The 19,479-nt window shown below is 41.4% G+C and overlaps 1 protein-coding gene across 2 annotated transcripts in view; it reads left to right on the forward strand.

The window, feature by feature from the left end:
* TMEM178B (transmembrane protein 178B) overlaps window positions 1-19,479 on the forward strand; it is a 220,400-nt gene that overhangs the window by 176,201 nt on the left and 24,720 nt on the right. For both annotated transcript variants that reach the window (XM_038153167.1, XM_038153166.1), the window contains one exon: window positions 12,986-13,123. In XM_038153167.1, coding sequence (XP_038009095.1) covers window positions 12,986-13,123 — 138 coding nt within the window. The remainder of the gene's footprint in view (window positions 1-12,985; window positions 13,124-19,479) is intronic.

The raw sequence follows: 19,479 nt of genomic DNA on the forward strand, positions 1-19,479 counted from the left end.
AGTTGTCCAAGTTTGACGTGGGCTTGTGAAATCATATCAGCAGCAGGACTGCTGATGTGAGCTGAAGAAAAATCTGTTGCTAACCAGTGCTTCCACGGCTGCTGCCATCAGGGAAGCCTGTGCAAGGACAGACCTTCCTGAAAAAGCATGAATAGCAGCACGGGAAGTCAGGGAAAGGAAGGAAATGAGCCCCTAGAGGGCTCTCTGGGGAGTGGGAACTGGGTGCTGGGACACGGAGGCCTTCTGCAAAACTGAAAACAAGCTGACTTTAGGAGAAAGCTTTGGCTAAGGACATACAGGCTGTTTCTGTGTCAGCAGCATTGCTAGAACAAGTTAAGGGGTCACTCTGTCCCATGCCATGTGTGGAAACCCTACCTGCTTGCAGTGCTGTGGCCAATTAATGACTAAATTCCACTTTTTTAAAATTTGATGAGGCCATATAGTCTCACATGCCAAGTTGGATCCTACCATCTATTTTAAGTGAAGGAATGTGTTGCCAGAATCAGTCAGAGCTGTGCATACTGGCTTTGGAAGCAACTCCATGCTGTTTCCCAAAGTCTGACAGGTAAATGGCTTCAAATCAAACCCACCATAGCGAAATCCAGCATGCTCTCTGTCACAATTGCTGGACCCTGTGCACTTCTGACCTCCATCATCCTCCCAATTCCATCAGGTGTAACCCCACACAAATGTCATGCTGGGAGCAGTCACTTGTGTCCTGCAGCTGCATCAGACACTCACATGTGCTCCAGCCTTGGCCAGAGTGCCCTGCCTATGAAGTGACATTACTTTGAAAAGGTCTTAGAGTTCACATTCCCCATGAGCATGGTTAATACAGTGGTTCAGCAGCTGCCCTGCAGTTATTTCTTCAACACAAAAATGCTTTAGGGAAAATGTTTTGAAAAGAGTCCATCTGACATTTTCATCAGGCTTACTGTCCTCAGCCTGTGCAAAGACTCAGCTTTCTGGAGTTGTGCTTTCAGTGTCAGCCCACCTCCACCAGCTGGCCAGTGGATCCCACTCCCCTTGCTTAGGGAGTATTTCAAGGTTTGTTAAAACTCCCATGTGCTCCACATTTGGCTCTGAGTTTCTGAATATGGAAAGAGCATGCTCTATTTCCTCTCAGTTGCAAGCTGCAGTATGCTTGTCTAGACCCTTGTGACGCCTCTCTAACTGGTGTTCTAAGAAGACCCCCATTGTCCTAAAGAAAAATCAATAAACTATTATCTTTTAGTGGTAATTTTGCATCTCTGGTTAGCCATGTACAACAGCTATACCATACATGACTATTTACATACACAAATACAGCAAACACACCTTCACATTTTCCACCAAGGGCATCGGTGCACTATCATAAAAGCCATAGTCCTCTAATTTCAGGAGAAAAGTTATTTCAGTGTTGCTGAAATGGGAATCAGAAGGAAGTGGACTGATTACAGCACCACTTACCTCACCTGCTATCAGTAACTGCCTGGCAGCAGAAACTGGATCTATTCAGCTGAAAGATTGGCTCTCCTAACTGGGGGTTAATTACCCACCTGAACAAACTGCTAAGAGCAACATTCTTCTTCTCTTCATCTTGTCATATGATGATTGGACCTCTTTCTGGAAGTTATTCTTTTAGCCAAATATTATGAGATTCAATATAAATCATTTGAAGAAGATGGGTTGTGATGCAGGCACCAAGTATCTGACTCAATCTGTGAACTGTCAGTGATTTGTGCAGTGATACTTTGAAAAGTAAATTCAAAGACACCCCACAAAATAGTGTTAAAAATAGTTGTTTTCCTACAGCTGATCACATTGGTGGAAATATTGAAGATTCCTTGTTAGAGCAGCTGCTGAGTCCTGTGATATCTGATGTTAACCAGATACTTTGTACAGATTGAAGGCCTTGTGCCATTTCCCTTCTGATAGGAAAGACTTCTAAATTTGCCACGTGAGAAGAATTTATTGGGAGGCATCTCAAGCTAGACTGGGTTTAATAGGTGCCTAAAGCTTTTTTTCCAAGCACACATTTGCTGGGGTACTCCAGCTGTGGATATGCTTTTCCTTTTTGCTGTGTGTAACATCTGTGCAGAGGGCTTTTGTTTGGCTCTTTGCTGGTTTTCTTCTCCTTCCCCCGAGCTGCTTTGGCTGCTTACCCAGCTTTTTTACCAAATCACAAATTTATTTTCCTTCTGCTTTTGGCAGGCCCATATGTGGAACTGTCAAAATGTCACTGGCATCAGTTGTGAAAGGTTAGTGCCACATTATAGTCAGTGAGCTTATTAACACAGAAATGATTGGGTTTTGGAGAGGGGCAGGGAAGGACAAATGGGAATCAATTTTCCAGGCACCTGCTTTTTCTACTAAACATTTTTCTTGTTACATATATATTTTCAGAAAGTGGTTGCCATCTGCATAGGAGAAAAATCAGCTGGAGAACCATGAAGAACGAGGCTGGTTTTTGTGAGATTTCAGCAAGCTAGGAGAGGGAGATGGAGAAGCAATGAGGGCAAGTTGGCCAAATTCATTTTAGTGTTGAGTGTCAACAGGTGTTTATTTTCACCAATCCAGAGACAAGATCATACTGCAGAAATTGGGTCTGATGAAAACCCAGCATCAAAGTGGGAAATTGTGGGTTCTTTGTTCCATGATACCAGTTTGGCCCCACAAGAGTCATGATTTCCAGTTGCCTTCCCCTGGTTTATAGATGCTTGTATTGAGGTGAGAGCTACTGTTTTGCTTATTTACATCTTTGTGCTTTTTTTTTGATTTAATGAGTTTCAAATTACCACTGACAAAATTCCCATACTGCAGTTTTTATCTGTCCAAGGCCTTTTTCAGGCTTCTGGGGCTACTGCTGCAGAGAACCTAGCTGGCAGTCTTTAATGTATTAATCTTCAAAATGAACTTCTGAGGTGAGATTGTTCTGGTTTGAGAACCGAGATACAGAAAGCTTGACTTTCTGTGGTTTTTGAGGAGGTGTGTGTCCCTGTTTTCTGGATGGTGTCCTGAAGCCAGAGAGGTGTCTAACAAACTTGCAGAAAGTTTGTTCTCCAGCTGGGAATGGGGGCTTGGTGACATTCCCAGTGAGATATGGGCATTGCTGTGGGAGTTGGAGCCCTGGGGTCATGGGTGCCATGTCTCCAGGACCAGGCAGGACAGACTCCTCTTGCCCTGACTCTGGTAGCAGGCTGGACTGCCTCCTGCAGGCTCCAGCAGCTCTCCTGGAGAAAATCTGAGCTCAGAATCAGAGGTTTGGTCAATCAAGCAACCATCCCCCACCTCTTCCTTGTGCCAAGCAGAATTTTAATGTACTTCCAATTTCTCTTTTTAGCACACACAAAGAAAAAAGAAAAAAATTAATAATCATCTATAAGAGAAGTTCTTTTCAGACAAATGGGAAAGCATTCAATGCTGATATATATTTTTCTCCACATTTAAATGGTATCTATTTAAATGCAGATTTTCTGGTTTCATATTTGGAGCTCGGAAGAAACGCCTTTCAATTTAAATGTTAATAGAAGAGTAAACTTCAAAATCAAAATTTCTCCATAAGGGACAGTGTTTTTTCACAGCTCTGTCTTTCTCTACTTCTTCCCTCTTTCTCTTCCATCCTCCTTCCTTTCTTCCTACACCTCAGCCCAGCCTCACTTGCATTAAATAGTCTTTTTAAAAACAAGAATACATCTTTCAGACTTCCTGAATGAAAATGTTAAATGCTGGGATCTGTGGAATGAGTGTGTTTCAGCAGACTGCTGGGGCACTGATAAATCAGAGATACCATCCCTCCACCTCCAGCCTTTTTCATGCTGGCCATTTATTAAGCATGCTGCTCTGAATGCTTTGTGCTGGGATTATGCTCAGGCTTGTGCAGTGGTTGGGGCAGGGGATTAAAAGAAAGGAAAACCTTTTAGCATAATATTTTAGTTGCTCCTGATTGTGAGCAAAGCTTTGGTGCTGGGACAGGCAGCAGAGGAGGGAAGACAAAGGCAGAGGGAAACAGATAAAACAAAGGTGCTGTCATCAAGTCTCTCTCTTTCTGTATTACCCCTCCTGCTCCTCCTCTGCTCCCTTGCTGCACATCTCCAACTTCATTTATCTTTGGGAGAAGCTTAGGGTAAATCTGTTTTTTACAAAAAGCACTTAACACTGTCTGATACCGGAGTTCTACATATAACTATGGTTTTTGCCTCTTGTCACACTCCATTTCTCATCTTTAAGGTTTTCTTTAGTTTTTCTCATTACTCTTCAATTATCCATCTATTTTTGTCCACTCTTCTTTCCTCACTGATAGAAAAGAAGTGGTTCTGTTTTTTCTTCTGCTTCTTTCTGGCCCTGATGAGCCTTATCCACCTTTGCAAGAAGTGGTTCAAGAGATAATAACTGAAGATTAAATCTTAATAAAATTCCATGAGATTAGTGGATATGTTGATTCTGTGATGATGACCAGCATATAAAAAGCAGACCATAACAAGGCAGAGTCTGCTCACAGCAGAAGGGCAACTCTGTAAACTAAATAATAAAGTAACTAATATATAGGTTGTAGGGCTTTCTTTGTCCAGATTATTTTCATACAAATGTTACTGTATGTCACTATTGTCTGAATGCCTATGAAGAAAAAGTGGTAAACTGGCTTCCATGGCCCCCTGGGAGACAGGAGAAAGTCTGATTTTCAGAGGAAAGCTTTGGAGTGCCCAACCCTCCCACTGATTTCAGGGAAAGCAGAGCTCACAGGGCTCTTCACTGATGCTCAGTTCCTTGCCCCCAAGGCGTCTCTAGGTGCCTGTGACAGCCTGGCAGCAGGGCTGTGGGGTGAAGCTGGCCCTGGTGCCCTGCTCTGCATTGCCTCCTGTGCACTGTACCTTGTGGAGGCATACATGGAGCATTCAGTCTTAGTGGTGTCAGAGCAGCACTTCTCACCAGCACTGAGAGCACTTTACAGTGAAGGGAGTCACCTTTGCCCTGAACCCAGAGCCCATCACAGATATCTTCCAGACCATTGGAGAACGCAGGGAAACTTCCATTTAGAAATGGGCTTTCCACCTGGCCTCTCCCATTACCCCAGGAGTGGAGGTGCTGGGAGCAGGGAGATAGCACCTCACATTCTCCAGGAAGGATCCCTCTGGTCAGGCTAATGTGATGCTGAGGGACTGCGTTGTCCTTCGTCCCCATCGAGATCATATTGTGCTGTGGTGGCTCCAGGTAGAAGTCACTTCCAATAAGAGATGACCAGCATAAAGAAGTGTGTATTACCTGAGTTTTTCAAAAGTACAGGATGGACAAAAAATGAAAAAGACACAGCTTTTATGTCATAAAGTCCCGAAGTCCTCACTGAAATTGAGCAGAGGACTATTTCAAATGCCTCAGATTTTTCAACACTTGCATAATCCATGGAAGCTGTGTAAAGAAAAGCCTATTAGCTTGGTCACAACTGAGAAATGTTTGCTTTGTGTGGCCTCACCTAGCAGGAGCAGGAAGGATTAAAGTTATGAATATGAAGAAGAGTGGCCAAAATTGCAGGCGCCTCAGACTTCCTGTTTCTGTGGAGAGAGGGAAAAGAGGGATGAAAGGGTTGACTGGGCAAATTGCAAGTGTACTCTGCTGGGACCAAAGCTTGGAAATATTCCTGGATGATCATGTATTGCAGAGCTGAAATCAAGGATAGTAGATCTGGAGAGAGAAAGACTCTCTAAGATCAGCTCTTGGACATCACTGAAGAAATGTAAATTATCAGCTTCAGGTACTTTCTGATAAAAACTCACCAGAACCAGAGAAGGAGAGGGAATGGTGTGGAGTAGGGGAGGTAGAACAGGGCATGACAGAGTAAAGTTGAGTTGAACGATGCTTTGGCATAGGCTCAGCTACTCTGGCCCACTAGATCAGGGGTTGTAAGGACAAAGCTTTTCTTCCTACCCTGCTGTCATTCAGAGCTAAGTAGCAACACAACAGATACCAAAAATACCCTTTTTCTTCTCTGGCCAAAGTTTCTTTTTGAGGCTAAGGGAAAGTAGTATTGGAGCAAAAGGCTGAACCATTCTATGGGATGGTATTCACAGCCATTTTTCCCCCAGAACATAAGTCTTGCACCTTCTACAGTGGAACTGTTTCAGATGTGTTAAATTCCTGCTATACAAATGTCCCCTTTATGCATTGAACTCTCTGATATCCATATCATAAAGTCACTTAAAGACAAATTGATCTTTTCATCCTCATGAGATGCTTCTCACCCTTTTCTGTGCTGTACTTAAACAAGTCTTCCTTCCTTCCTTCCTTCCTTCCTTCCTTCCTTCCTTCCTTCCTTCCTTCCTTCCTTCCTTCCTTCCTTCCTTCCTTCCTTCCTTCCTTCCTTCCTTCCTTCCTTCCTTCCTTCCTTCCTTCCTTCCGTCGGGTTGTCTTTTGCCCCTTCTCTGCTCCAATGAGGAAAAGGCAAGAACAAAATCAGAACTTCTTATCTGAGCTCCAGATAGTGCCTTAGGCCACTGCAGAATTTCTTAGGCCCCTGTAATTTTCCCCAAATAGTGGAGGAATTGCTTTCAGACAGTTACAGCAGTATGTGACCTGGTCTGGAAGTTCCCCTTTCCTCTGGTGTTTCATGACAGTTCACCAGAGATAAGAAATTGCAGTGTCATGTGGGGTTTGCTATTTGCCAGTATAAACCTCTGAAGGTGTCAGCCTTTATTGAAGACATGACTTCATTCCTCCCTTGATAAGTTATTCACCTGACTCTGAAATTGTGGGATTTCTGATGAAGGAAGGCAGACTGAAGTGCCAGCAGTGGATAGCTGGCACCTTCCTTTTGGGATTGTTTTAAATAACTGAAAGAACACTTAAGAACTTTGATGGAGGAAATCCATATAGATGGCCTGTTCTGACAAGAATAAATTAATCTCATGATGCCCACTCTCCATACACCTCATCTTCAGGGACATGTTAACTAGCACAGACCACAGCCAGCTTGCAAAGCTTCCTATCAGCTTTTCCATGTAGGTGGGTCCAGACATTGCTGGCAATCAAACAACTTATCACACAAATAACAATCTCTAGTCAACAGAAGGTGATGGGATTTTGTTGTTTAGGATAATTTATACATGTGTGTTACAAAGGCCATTTATAACCTCTTGAGATATGAAGTCTCACTTCATCCTTGACACAGCTGCTTTCCCTTTTTTTGAGTCTTCTGCTGTTCTTTCCCTCAGCTTTGAGAGAACTGTGTTTTAGTGTATGTTTGTGATGTGCATATTTCTGAGTCTCTCTGGTGCAGATACTTACATGTAAATGTAATCCACTGTTACTTTGGGGTGTACTCATTGAGATTGCATTAGAGTAATCTTTAAACTGAGGACTGGGTTACCATATGATTCAGTGAAAGGCACTCAGAGATTTTAACAGTCTCAGGTAGACTAATACATATTTCTTTTCTTATCTCTTCATACCTGAAGTGCAAAGAAAAGATTAAAACCCTCACCCTCTATTTGCCAACCTCATCCAAAATACAGTTTTAAGCTCTGCAGAGAGAATAGTGAGAGCCAGAAAATGCCACTCAAGATCACCTGCATAAACACTACTTGTTCATTGTACCTGGGAGCTGCTGGGCTGGCATTCAATAAAAGACATGTCTGTCCAATTCTATCTTGCCCCCGCTGAAGTTTCAGGGTGAGATAAGAGAAGGGATTATGTTGGAGAAAGATACCTCTGTGCTGCTGATTCTTTATAAGAGAAGTGATTTAAACAAAGCTCAGTGAAATCTGGTAAATTGTGCTCTAGGGCTGTGTGCAGTTCTTGAACAATTTCCAATACATATACTTGTTTGGAAAAGGAAGAAAAAGGAGTGCTTTTGACTCTTTTGAGTGCAAATGTTCTCAATCCATGGTAAAGACAAATCAGAGGGAATTTAGTACAGGAGGGTATAGATCAGAGTGACCTTCAATGAAGGATTATGCTAAAGAATTACACCATCCCAGTCTATTTCTACTTGTGACGTTACTATATCCTGACATCTGTTCCTAGACGGGCACAGAAATGCATTTGTGATTTCCTTTTCCATTTTCCCACTTGTTGAGGTACCTCAAGAAAGAACTGTGATATATCCAGAATGTCTTCTAAGCTGTTCTAGATATTCTTGATATAGACTGCAGGGTGCTTAGTCCCTGCAGAACTTTCTCTATTGGGAGAAGGAAGGAGGACACGTAGGATGGGCTATCTGAAATACTATCTGCAGCAATATTGCACTTTCTGAGGGTCTGATAACAAACACTGCATTTTGATTTGCTAGCAAACACTTGAGAACAAGCAGTTCTGAAAGCAAAAGCTGTGCTGTGTGGTTCAAGGGCTGTCCAGAAATCCTGCTAATACAGATTTAATTATACACTCTCCACAAACTTTTCATGTAGCTGGGGGCATGTTGAGTATTCTTGACTTGGTTTCCCCACCTTTCAGAAGAGTCTCATACAGTCCTTCCTGTATGTATTGTGAGGAAAGCAGTCTCTAGTTTTTAGGAGATATTATTAAATTCTGTGGAAAGGAAGATAGATATCAACAGGAAGACTGAGCCCAGGCTTTAGAAAGATGACTTGCAATTTCAAGGAAGAGAACAGAACCTCAGAAGTTGAAAAGGCATGTTGAAATTTTTAAAAAACAAAGCTGAATCAGAACATGTTATGTTTGCAGCTGCTGGGGTGGGAAACTTCTTCCACGATGTGATAACCAGCATGAATTACCTTATTGCTCATAACAAATACAGATGGACAGATACCAGGGTGAAAGGAAGGGCAGGGGCATTTGCAAACTGACAGAGAGAACATCACATGTTGCTTGGAAATAAATTACTCTTAATCAGGTTTTCTGCCTTCCTTTATCTTCAGAAACCTATAGAGTCAGTATTCCCAGCAGAAAACAAAAATACTTTAAAGAAATGCATGTTGGTTTATGAGAATCTGTCTATATTTTAAGGATGTTGTCTAAAATGCTAATGTGTCTCTTTTTATCATGATTCACAAAGCTCGTGGCTTTCAAATTTATCATTTCAGCTTCCATCATGGGACTTGGATTACTCCATTCTTTGTCCCTTCTCCAATGTTATCAGTCAAGAAGTTTGTTGTTCCCAACCTGTGTGAAAATGATACCTGTATTCCTTGCTTGATGATCCACTTTGCTTTTGAGTCAGGATTGAGTTCCCTACCTTTTACATGCAGCAGCACCTGTAGCAGTGTTAGATATGAAAAGTTTCCCAAAGAGAAGATAATTCACTCATAGCTTTTAGTCAACATTAAAAAGAAAAAAGAGATGAAGAATATATTTCTAAAAAATGTGTGGAAAGATAATATTGTATTTTCACTACCAAGTGATGTTTATCTCTGTCCACATAGTAAATCATTGAAACTAGCAGTCATATAGGCCAAACATTAAAAATTAACTTCCATATTTTAGCTTATGGAATAAGCACTGCAATACATTCCTTACTTTCACCTTGTAGCTACATTTCTAAAGGTTTGGTTTGCTAGATGGTGGAGAAGGGGAATTCAGTCTCCCTGCAATCTGTGCACTTTGCTACAGCATGAGGACTTGGGATTATCTTCCCAGGAGAGGATCAGCGGCAGGACCAGCTAAGCAATGCTCATGAATGCACTGAGATAAGTTTGTTTGCTGTTGCAGCTCCCATTTGGCTGTATAAGATTCAACAATGCATTTTGCTGGCATAGTCACTCCTTCAGTTGGTTGGTGTTGTCATGCCATGACCCTGAGATCCTGTTACTCAGAGAGGTTTTCAGAAAGAGAAAGAATGTAGAGAACTATTAATTTCATAGTCTAAAAATAAATAAAAGCAATTTCAGAAAAATAAACCAAACCCAGAATGTGCTCAAACGTCATAAAGTGGTGTTACATGACAGCATGACCCTTTTTACCTTTGTAGGATGCATTCAGGAAGGGTTTTATCAGTGCCAATCAAACTCAGACAAAACCCCATCAATTTGTACTGATGAGCTATTGTTTATTTATATGTCATCCCTCCATCCTAAATTAGCAGAGCGAATTTAGATATTGCCTCGAGTACACAATGCAAATCTTTGCTTTTCTTCTGTCCTTTCCATGTAAAGCACCACACCAACAAACAGTAATCATAAACAACCCCATTAATAGGGATTGAGTCTGGGGAATATAGGCTCCTATTCCTCTAAATAGCCTGAGGGTGATGATTCATTTAGGTCCTTTAAGTACTTTTCCACAAAAGAATCACTTTGAATAGACCTGATCCCAGTACTGACCTCAGCTTCATGTGGGCACTGACAGGTGAGGAGTGCCAGGAGGATGCTGTTAGATGAGTGCAGGCTGTTATTGAAACCAACTTTACAACCCCCTTTTCCAGCACTGCTGTTTCCAAGGGCTCCCCTCAAGAGATGTTATGGCAGGACAAAAGCCAAATAGTTTTAAAAGTTTATACTTTTTTTCAGATAATCCTTAGTGGATACACTTTTGAGGAGCAGGTTTGCAAGTGGCCTAAGCAGTAGCAATCTTACACTAAGCTCACTGAACTTGTGAGAACTAAGAGTTCATAAAGAAGTTCTATTTGGATTTTGCTGTGTTAGAAAGGGAATTTCAGGCTCGATCAGCAAAAGAGGTTGAGGGAAACAAATGTCAAAATTTGGCCTAGAAATCTTGGTCCTGTTCCTTTAAGTCTTCTGTTTAATGGCAAAATTCACAGAGCTTTTAGCAGGATAAACACCATTCCTGAGCCTGGCATACATGCTGTGGGGATGCTCGTGATCCACTCTGGGGCCTATGAAAACTGGGCCCATCAGGCAGTTTTATCCATTGGGGTAGATCTGAGAGATTCTGGACATTTTGCAGCTGAATAAAGCTGTTTAAGCTGAGCTTATTAGAGGCATTTGGAGAGGCAAATGGTGAAACAGCTCATTGTTTCCATTTGGACAGGCAAATGGTGTTACTTGGAGTCAGCACTCACAAGTTATATTGCAAGGGGTTTGCAGAGCTAACACAAAGAGCTGTGCAGCACCTTGGAGAGATGTGCTGTGCTGTTATGGAAGATGATACAGGAAACAGTAAAGATTTTATGTTTTCATTTCCAAATTGAGCCCAAGGCCTCATGGACTGAAGCAGTAGGAAGACATTTGGCCGTCAAAAATGCTTACTAACACTTACTGCTTGTTTGAGAAAGCACTCTGAGAAATTCCTAAGGAACAGAGACACTGCCTGGGGGAAATACAAGTTTCTGCAGGAAATGCTTTTTTTTTTCTTGTACTAGAGCTCCTTGAACATACTCAAATGTGGTGGGACAGTCACAAAACCTAAGACAAAAATATTTTTAAGATGTGTATCTTGTTAAAAGAGCCCGGTTACTGGTGGGCTGAAGACATGGTTATCTTTATGTTGTCAGAGACACTCCTTGAGAAATCAGTGATAATCTACAGGAAGGAGTCACAGCTTCAAGGGAGAGGTTGTGTTCTGCAACTTGATCTTGCATACAACTTGATCATACATACTTGATCTGATGATGGTAATTTATCTCTTCACAGAATTCATTGAATCTGTGTCGCTGGTCTTTTTATCTACTGTGGGAAAAGCATAAAAAATAACAGAAACTGAGACATAGTCAAAGGCCAGCCAAGGAGAAAAGCTGCCATAGAGACTGGTGGATGATTCACAGTTTTCAAATCTTCCTTCTCTGTCAGAAGCATTCTGTTTCTTGAGGGGAAAAAAAATAAAATCATTGCTGTGCAAAAAAAAAAAAAAGTTTTAAGAAGGAAACAAATGTTTAGAGAGTTGACTTGGCTGTAATTTTCTTTGCTCATATACTCTTGATATGTCAGTGCTTAAACTTTTTATGTGTGCATGAAGGGGGTACAGGGAATAATCAAATGTTAGTGAAGATGCCCCCATCTGTTTCATTATCTGAGGGTGTGAAGATGCTCTTTAGCTCACATAGTCCTTGCTCTTTCAGTTGCCACGTGGTCTCACTGCCCAGATTTCACATCCAAACCAACTGTGAAGAATTTTTTCCCAGCACATGCAGGAAGAGGGTTCCCAGCAGTCCCACAGTCCCATCCTTTTTGCAGAAGGCAACACAGGCCAGGTCCTTATTTAAATATTCCTTTCATTAAGACGTGGGGACCCTTTTCCTTTATTTATGAAATAAATGCAGGTCAGCCCCTGTCACCCACATCAGATGTACTCAGTCCCCCCTTGAAGAGCAAAAATGTTTTTCTCCAGTGCCCTGCCCTCCTCCTACTCCTAGTGCTCCCTGGAGCAGTCAAAAACATCCTCACCAAAAATCATCTGGCAAGGTCACCATCTGGGTACAGGAGAGGACAATGATGTGTCCTCTGTCCCAGCTGTGTATCTGGAGTGCATTTTAATGATGTCTGACAGCAGTGTACCTGTGTGCCTTGCTGTTCTGGACAAACCATGTTTCACTCCTACCACCCCTGGATGCCATGGCCCAACTTACCTGTGGGAAGCTGTGGCCCAGAGGGGCTCAGTGACACACGGGTGACAATTCAGGTGCATACTCTGTTATGTCTGTGCTGGCGCAAAGCATAGAAACTGCTTTGCTGATCAGTTGGAGCAGGGACATCCTTTGGATGCTGGGGAGTAATGGACAGAGATGAGAAGGCAAGATGTAAACAGATGTTGTGCTAGTGTCCAGAGACTGGAGTTAACAGGCACTGCATTGCACTGAGGCCATTTTACAACTTCTAGCTCCTCAGCAAGCTGTCACACGTCACTTGAGTGCATCTGCTCTGAGCTTCATTGTGTGGTAAAACAGTTAGCTGCTCTCTCTCTATCTCTCCAGCCCAAGCTAGTGACTTAATTTATGGTTTGTCCTTGCTTTGAATCATCCTGACTTAAATCATCCCATACCAACACACACTGAAGTCCTTGCAGATCAGTAGCATTTTGGATTAAGACTGTTATGAACCCCTGATGATGCTGATTTATCACTGTTCCCACTCGTGTTGTTTTTCTGTCTTCCCCACTGCAGATCTGCGCAGGATGACAGCTGGCTTCATGGGCATGGCTGTGGCCATCATCCTCTTTGGATGGATTATCGGCGTTCTGGGGTGCTGTTGGGATCGAGGCCTTATGCAGTATGTGGCAGGGCTTCTCTTCCTCATGGGAGGTAAGGATGGTGGTGTTTGAAGAAATGCATTTTTCTTGTTGTTTCCATGTTCCCTCTTTCCACATGTCCCTCCTTTTCTAAGTCACTGAAAATATGTTTTCAGAGTCGTTTTGCCTGATCTGGACTTGGTTTCATTCTGAGCTCCTTCTGGTGCATATCAAGGATCACGCAGTCATAGTTACATTTAACTTCCATCATAAAACTTGTCTGGAGTGTCTGTAACTCATGGTAGTAGAAAGGGTAATCTGAGTTTTTTTAGTGCAGTACTCCCCTGTTGGATGTAACACTGTCACTTAGTAAGCTCAGTAATAAAAATCCAAGGATTATGCAGATGTTATTCCCACCACTATCCAATTCCACAGTGGGACACTTTGATACCTGGAAACTGTGCTGAGAGTTATAATCTATATTTATTACTCATTGGTTGTTCTTGAGTCAAATATAACCTTCAGTTTATATCTCTCTTTCTTTGCTGTACCTATGAAGAGCATTCTATGTTTTCCTTTTCCCACTCTACATATACTTTCTTGTAGACTTCTCTCTGTAAGAACAATTATCAATCTAGCAGCCTTTTCTCCCACCTGCTCCTGTTTGTACTTGCTGTTCTCAAATACGGATGAGAAGGACCATTCCCTAACAAGGTCTAATCAATACCTCGTATAAGTGGTGTGATGGTTTCCTTCCCCTGCTGGTGATTCCGTGCCTGAAGTATTTTGTGATTGTATTTGCTTTTTTCATGCTGTATCACATTGGAAACCCACAGTCATCTTGCAATTGGGTGAGACATGCAGACCTTTCTCCACCTTTGTGCTTTCCTACTGATGCTCTCCCAATTTACAGCAGAGGTTTGGTTTATTAATCCCCAGGTACATGCCCTGACACTCTGTGCTTTTGAACTTTTTCCCATTCCTACTACACCAGCCCTCAAGGTCATCCAACATTTCCCATGTAATGTACCAGCCTTTCTTACTACAGATGCCATCCAAATTTTCTGTTAGCAGCAAATTTCAAGGCACAGTTACTTGAAATGAAGGGTGTGAGAGTCAAGCCCCAAACACAGCCCTGGCTGAATGCCTCAAAGTGAACACCACTACTTCTGTTCTCTCTTTTCTCTGCTGCTGATTTTTGTTTAGCTGGGTTTTTGCCCTCCAGGCAGATCATCACTTCTGTGCATTTTATCATCTGTTTATCTGTGCTGTGGTGTTACACAGATCAGTGTGTGACATAGAGGAAAGATTCTGTAGTCCCAGAAGAGGAGTTAAGTGCTGGAGTAACAAGTATTTATGTTCTAGTGGTGTTGTGCTGGTGACATTAGACATCAGTTCTCTCTGTGCCCACAAACACATTTGAAATCTGCTAGGACCTTGTGCAAGCACACACACTGGTCTTCATGGGGATGTCTGTAAATGGTTTGTTGTGGGTGTGAAAACATTATAGGCGATGGCTTGCCAGATGAGCTTGGTGTTTCTTATTTATTTAAAAGCCTAGTTTGCACAGGGGCCATTTTGTTCTAATCTGCTCAGATATCTGTGCAGTATTTAACTTACTACAGCCCAACATTCAGATTAAAACATTAAGAGTCCACTAAATAAGTACAGAAAACTTGCATTTATTAGAAACTAGCTATGTCTTGTTTACTATTCAGAAATTGTCATTATATATGGGCTGGTTTCCAGTGCAGCTGCAGAGATTACCTTTTAGCTCAAGGTTACTTGTGAGTGATTTGAAAGATGACTGATAAAGTTTCCAGGTGAAAAGAGATTCAGTTTTAACTGTGTGTAGTGGAATGGGTCACTCAAAAAGCCATCTTTTGGAGTGCTCAAACAACACACATTTCAGTGGAGATGGAGCCAAGGTCACACAACTGGGAACAGCCTCAGTCATCCCCATGGAACAAGCTGCTCCTTCTCAGAGAGCAGTGGCTCTGCAAAGGTCTCTGGAATTGTGGGTGCTGGGATCATCCAGCTGCACAGGAGCTCTCAGTGCAATACAGCAGCTAAATGTGTTATTTTTTATGGAATATGCAATGAGACCATGAGGTGGGTTTATCTCTGGGCTAAGCAAAACTATTTCTGAACATCCTAATCAGGTGTCAATGCTAAAGGAGGATGTGGAAAGAATGGGAGAGGTTTGCAGAAGAGCTACAAAAATGAGTTGTGGTTTGAAAAACACAGCATGCCACAAAAAGCCAATTGCTTGAAACTGTTTACCAGAAGATTTATAATTGACTTGAACACAGAGTGGAAGTACCTATGCAGTGGGAAGCCATCTGATAGTAGCATGCTCTTTGCATAGACAAAATAATAACCAGATCCAGCAGTTGGAACATGGAACTAATTTAAATGAGACACACTAGATTATTTTATCTGCCAAATTCTGTCAAGATGTGTAATATTATAAATAAAGATGTGCTGGGAGGAGATCAAACTTATTTTCTGCTTCAGTGCACACACATGGATCAGTATTACCCAAAGGTTACCCTCTTTCTTGTTTTGCACAAGTCAATAGCAACTGCTATACTGATTTCTTTTAACAGCAAGTGTGCATAAAGTAACATCTACAAACTGAAGCAGTCAGTTAATAAAATACACAACTAGAGCCATCTAATCTAAAAGTCAGTAGCTATCAATGTTTTCAGACTGTGTCATGTGTTACATGGTCATTCCTTTTACAGCCAATGAGTCTTTTAATTTGAACTTTTTTAATGCTGGACGGTGTTTGAATACAAAACTGTTGCTTCTGTCATGCCATAAGTGCTGTCTACATATTATTGTGCTGTTTCTTAAAATGCATGGAGACAGAATGCCTCTTAGTTTTGCCTTTTTCTCAGGTCCAATAATGGGAAAACTGCTTTGGAAGGTTTCTGCCATCTGACCTCATTGCAGCTGAGAGGAGAGGTGCTCAATTGGTAGCCATAGAATCAGACAGAAATCGAACCTTCTCTTCTTGTCTTGGCTATGTTTGTAGCATTTGCTCTTTTTTTTTTTTTTTTCTAGACAAATAGTTCTTTTTCAATGCTTAAACATTGCCAGCTTAACATATCTATGGGGTTTTTCCCTTAATGCCCATAATTCTTTGAACAGGAAATCTCAACAGAGCACTGAGAAGCGTGCTATAATAATCTAATAAGACCAGACGTGGTTTGCTTGGACCTCTGGTTCTTTATTATATTTACCAAACAGTCCTCCTGCTAACCTTGCCTCATAAGGACTTGCTTTACTTTGCTTGATCTAATTTCTCAAGCAAATTGCTGAAACAAGTCGTTTACAAAATGCAGGCCATTATTTGGTTTTTAGCTCATCTGGAATCCAGGACATGTAAACTATAATTGAGAGTCTGTTTTACACTGCTATTCTGCATATTTTATAGCAAGCTAAAAATTATTAATAATTCATCTTTTCTGTTTGGTCCAAATGTATATGTATCAACAGCAATCACAGATCCCTTACGGCTTCCACAGTTATTTTCCATAATTTTTGGTATTTATTGTACAATTTATACTTGGATTCCTTCTCTTGAATGATAGTGATTGTCTGACCACAGTAGGATTTTTTTTCAGTCCTCATCTTCTACAGAGCCAGATGGATAATGTAAATTATGTTTAGCACTTTTTGTCTCACTATGCATGACGGTCTTGTTGCACTGCCTCCTGTACCTAGAATTACACTATTGTTGCATTCCAGCATTGGCAGTATCATTTTACCCTGCAAGGTGGGAGAGTTTCCCTTTTTGATAGTTTCTTCATATGGAATTGTGCTCTTAAATTTCACTGTGATTAGTTCATTTTATTCATCTTACTTGAGACTGTTTTATTCTATTACAGAAGTGGGTCACACTCAAATTATACATGACTCCAAGCACATCCTCTTGCAGGTTCTTGTGTTTTCTCTTCATGCAAATTACTGAAAATCTGCGCACCAGTAGAATCTTCAACCAGTAATTTTGTAATTTTATAATAATTTCTGGAACCTTAGGAGCATCTGTAACATTACTTCCAAATGTCAGAGTCCTGTGGCAAAATCCTTTCATGCTCATAAAGTACCTAGTCTAACAGGAATTCAGTTAAAGATCTACCTGAGGAAATGCATGTGGGATATTTTATACATTGTGTTTTGACCAAAGCAAATTTATTTGCACCAAAACGATGCCTTTGCATTTTCAAGTCTAGACGTGGCCACCTCATCAGTTCCCAGGAAGTGGTGATCACATTTTCTGGCTTTGAGCAGTTCTTTTGAAAGTATTCAAATCCTTGACTGGTTTGGTTTTATTATCATGGCAGACCTGCCAGTTTTTTTTGTTGGTGTCTTCACTCTCTCGACATCTAATTTAGCCAATATTGTCAAGGTCAAATGTCGGTTTTAGTTCCAGCTCCAAAGAGCTGAGATGCTACGAATTGGCACACTGATAACTCTACTAAGGCAAATTCCATGGTCTCCAGCAATCCCTTCTTTCAGTTCTCCATCAAGTTGTTTGTGAATATTTCCTGTATCATGATTAGTGAACAAGCTGATCCATCTAATCCTACGTTTTTCTACCTGCTCTCCAGCACATTCATCCACAGGATTTTCTTGTTTCAGCATCTCAGATTCTGCTAGGTTTGCAGTCATGCAAACCCAACCTCACCACATCTTCTGTTAATGTACTCGCTTTATAAAATCGTCTTTTAATGGCAATCTCTGATAGCCTGATGTTTTCCCAGGAGAGCTGATTTCAGTCAGCTGTATTGAAATATCATATGGCTTGCATTATTTCTCATTTGAGGGCATGGCTAACTTCTTACCTAAATACTTCAAAGCCTTTTTCCTCCTCATCAGTGCCTGCTGTGGGGAAAGTGGGGTGGCTGCCTCCTGATGGCATGATCCAGTGTTTCGGCAGTAATTTCATCCTCCCCCTCTCTAACTTGTGCACCTCCCTGCTGAACTGCTGTCTGTTGTCCCAGCTGGAAATACAAAATGGCACTTCCAATATCATGTTTTGGTACTTGCCTCAGCACACAATTATCCTGGGCCAAAGCTACATCACTTGCCTTCACAAATGTATTGAAAGACTGACAAAGAATGACATTTTCTCACACTTAACAGAACTCTGTCCATCAGCTGCACATCCATGTATTTTCCTTTTGTAAGTCTGTAATTTGTACGGAGAACACATTTCAGTGAAATAGTTAGAGGTTTTACTGCATGCCTAACAAGGCAGCCCTTCAGGGAGAGACTTCTGTGTTGTCTTATTTCGTTCCAAATTTACTGCAAATGAATGTAATAAATCATCTCTGCACTTGTTTACTCTTTTGCCTGTTCTCTTCACTCTTATCAGGTCTGCCAGTTTTGTCTTGTGACATACACTTTAGGATGACTTTATGGTTTTTCCCCCATTTGCTAACAATTTCCTTAGAGAAGCATGTAATTTTACTAGCCTAGCAAATAGTCATTATTCTTTGCAAAGTCAAGTGAGTTTCTTGCTGTAACCTTGCTTTGAGCCAATTAGAGATTTTACCATTAATAATTCAGTCTCTAATTAGTCTATTTGGAAATTATTCCAGCTGTTAAATGCCCTCACATGTGATTTGGCTTCACCATGCAGATCTGTAATAAAATGATCTGGAGTCTCATATAGCTGCTCATTTCTTGTCTTTGCCTAGTGATATTTTTGCCTGAGGTACTGGGCTTGGAGCTTTGCTTGGGAGTCTGAAACTTCCTTTTCTACTAGCACTGAAAGGTCTGGAAGTCATGCTGTACACATATAGTAGTAGTTTGGAGTTCTTCTGGCCTGATTTTTTTTGTTCTAGCATTTGCTTTCAAAAAATCAGGAATTTCTTTCATCCTCTCCTCCCTTGTCGCCAGTGGTGATCTGCCAGACGGAGGGTTTCAAGTGCCATTTACCAGTTCCACTTTTGCCACTGATTTGGGCTTCTTCTGACCCCCTCTAGGAGTGCTGCAGAGGCATTACTCTCTGTAGCCTGTCCATACTCAGAGGACCCAGGTCAGGGTTAGAAAAGCTTCAAATCTTTCCCACAGCAGAGGTGATCACCTATTCATTCCAATGCTGGTTGCTGCAGTAAAGATAAGCAGGCAGGAAAGATGTGTGAGAGGGAATAAAAAATTAAGTTATGCAGGTGTGTTGGCATAATGTAATGTTTTATTTCAGATATGCAAGAGAGAATTTTTTTAAAGAAATAAAGAAAAACCCACTTATGTATGTTATGAGTGCTTTCTTTTTTAAATTTTAAACTAGGGAGAAATAGCTTTTTATGAGTAATTTCCAGCCTTCTCGGAAATACTTGCAAAATGTTCCTTTCCTCAGTCCAGGGGTAAGGCAACAAAATGCTCTATTATCCTCACAGCCAGAGGACGGACCGA

Source organism: Motacilla alba, chromosome 1A (genome assembly GCF_015832195.1).
Source record: "Motacilla alba alba isolate MOTALB_02 chromosome 1A, Motacilla_alba_V1.0_pri, whole genome shotgun sequence".
In the NCBI taxonomy this organism is placed as follows: Eukaryota; Metazoa; Chordata; class Aves; order Passeriformes; family Motacillidae; genus Motacilla; species Motacilla alba.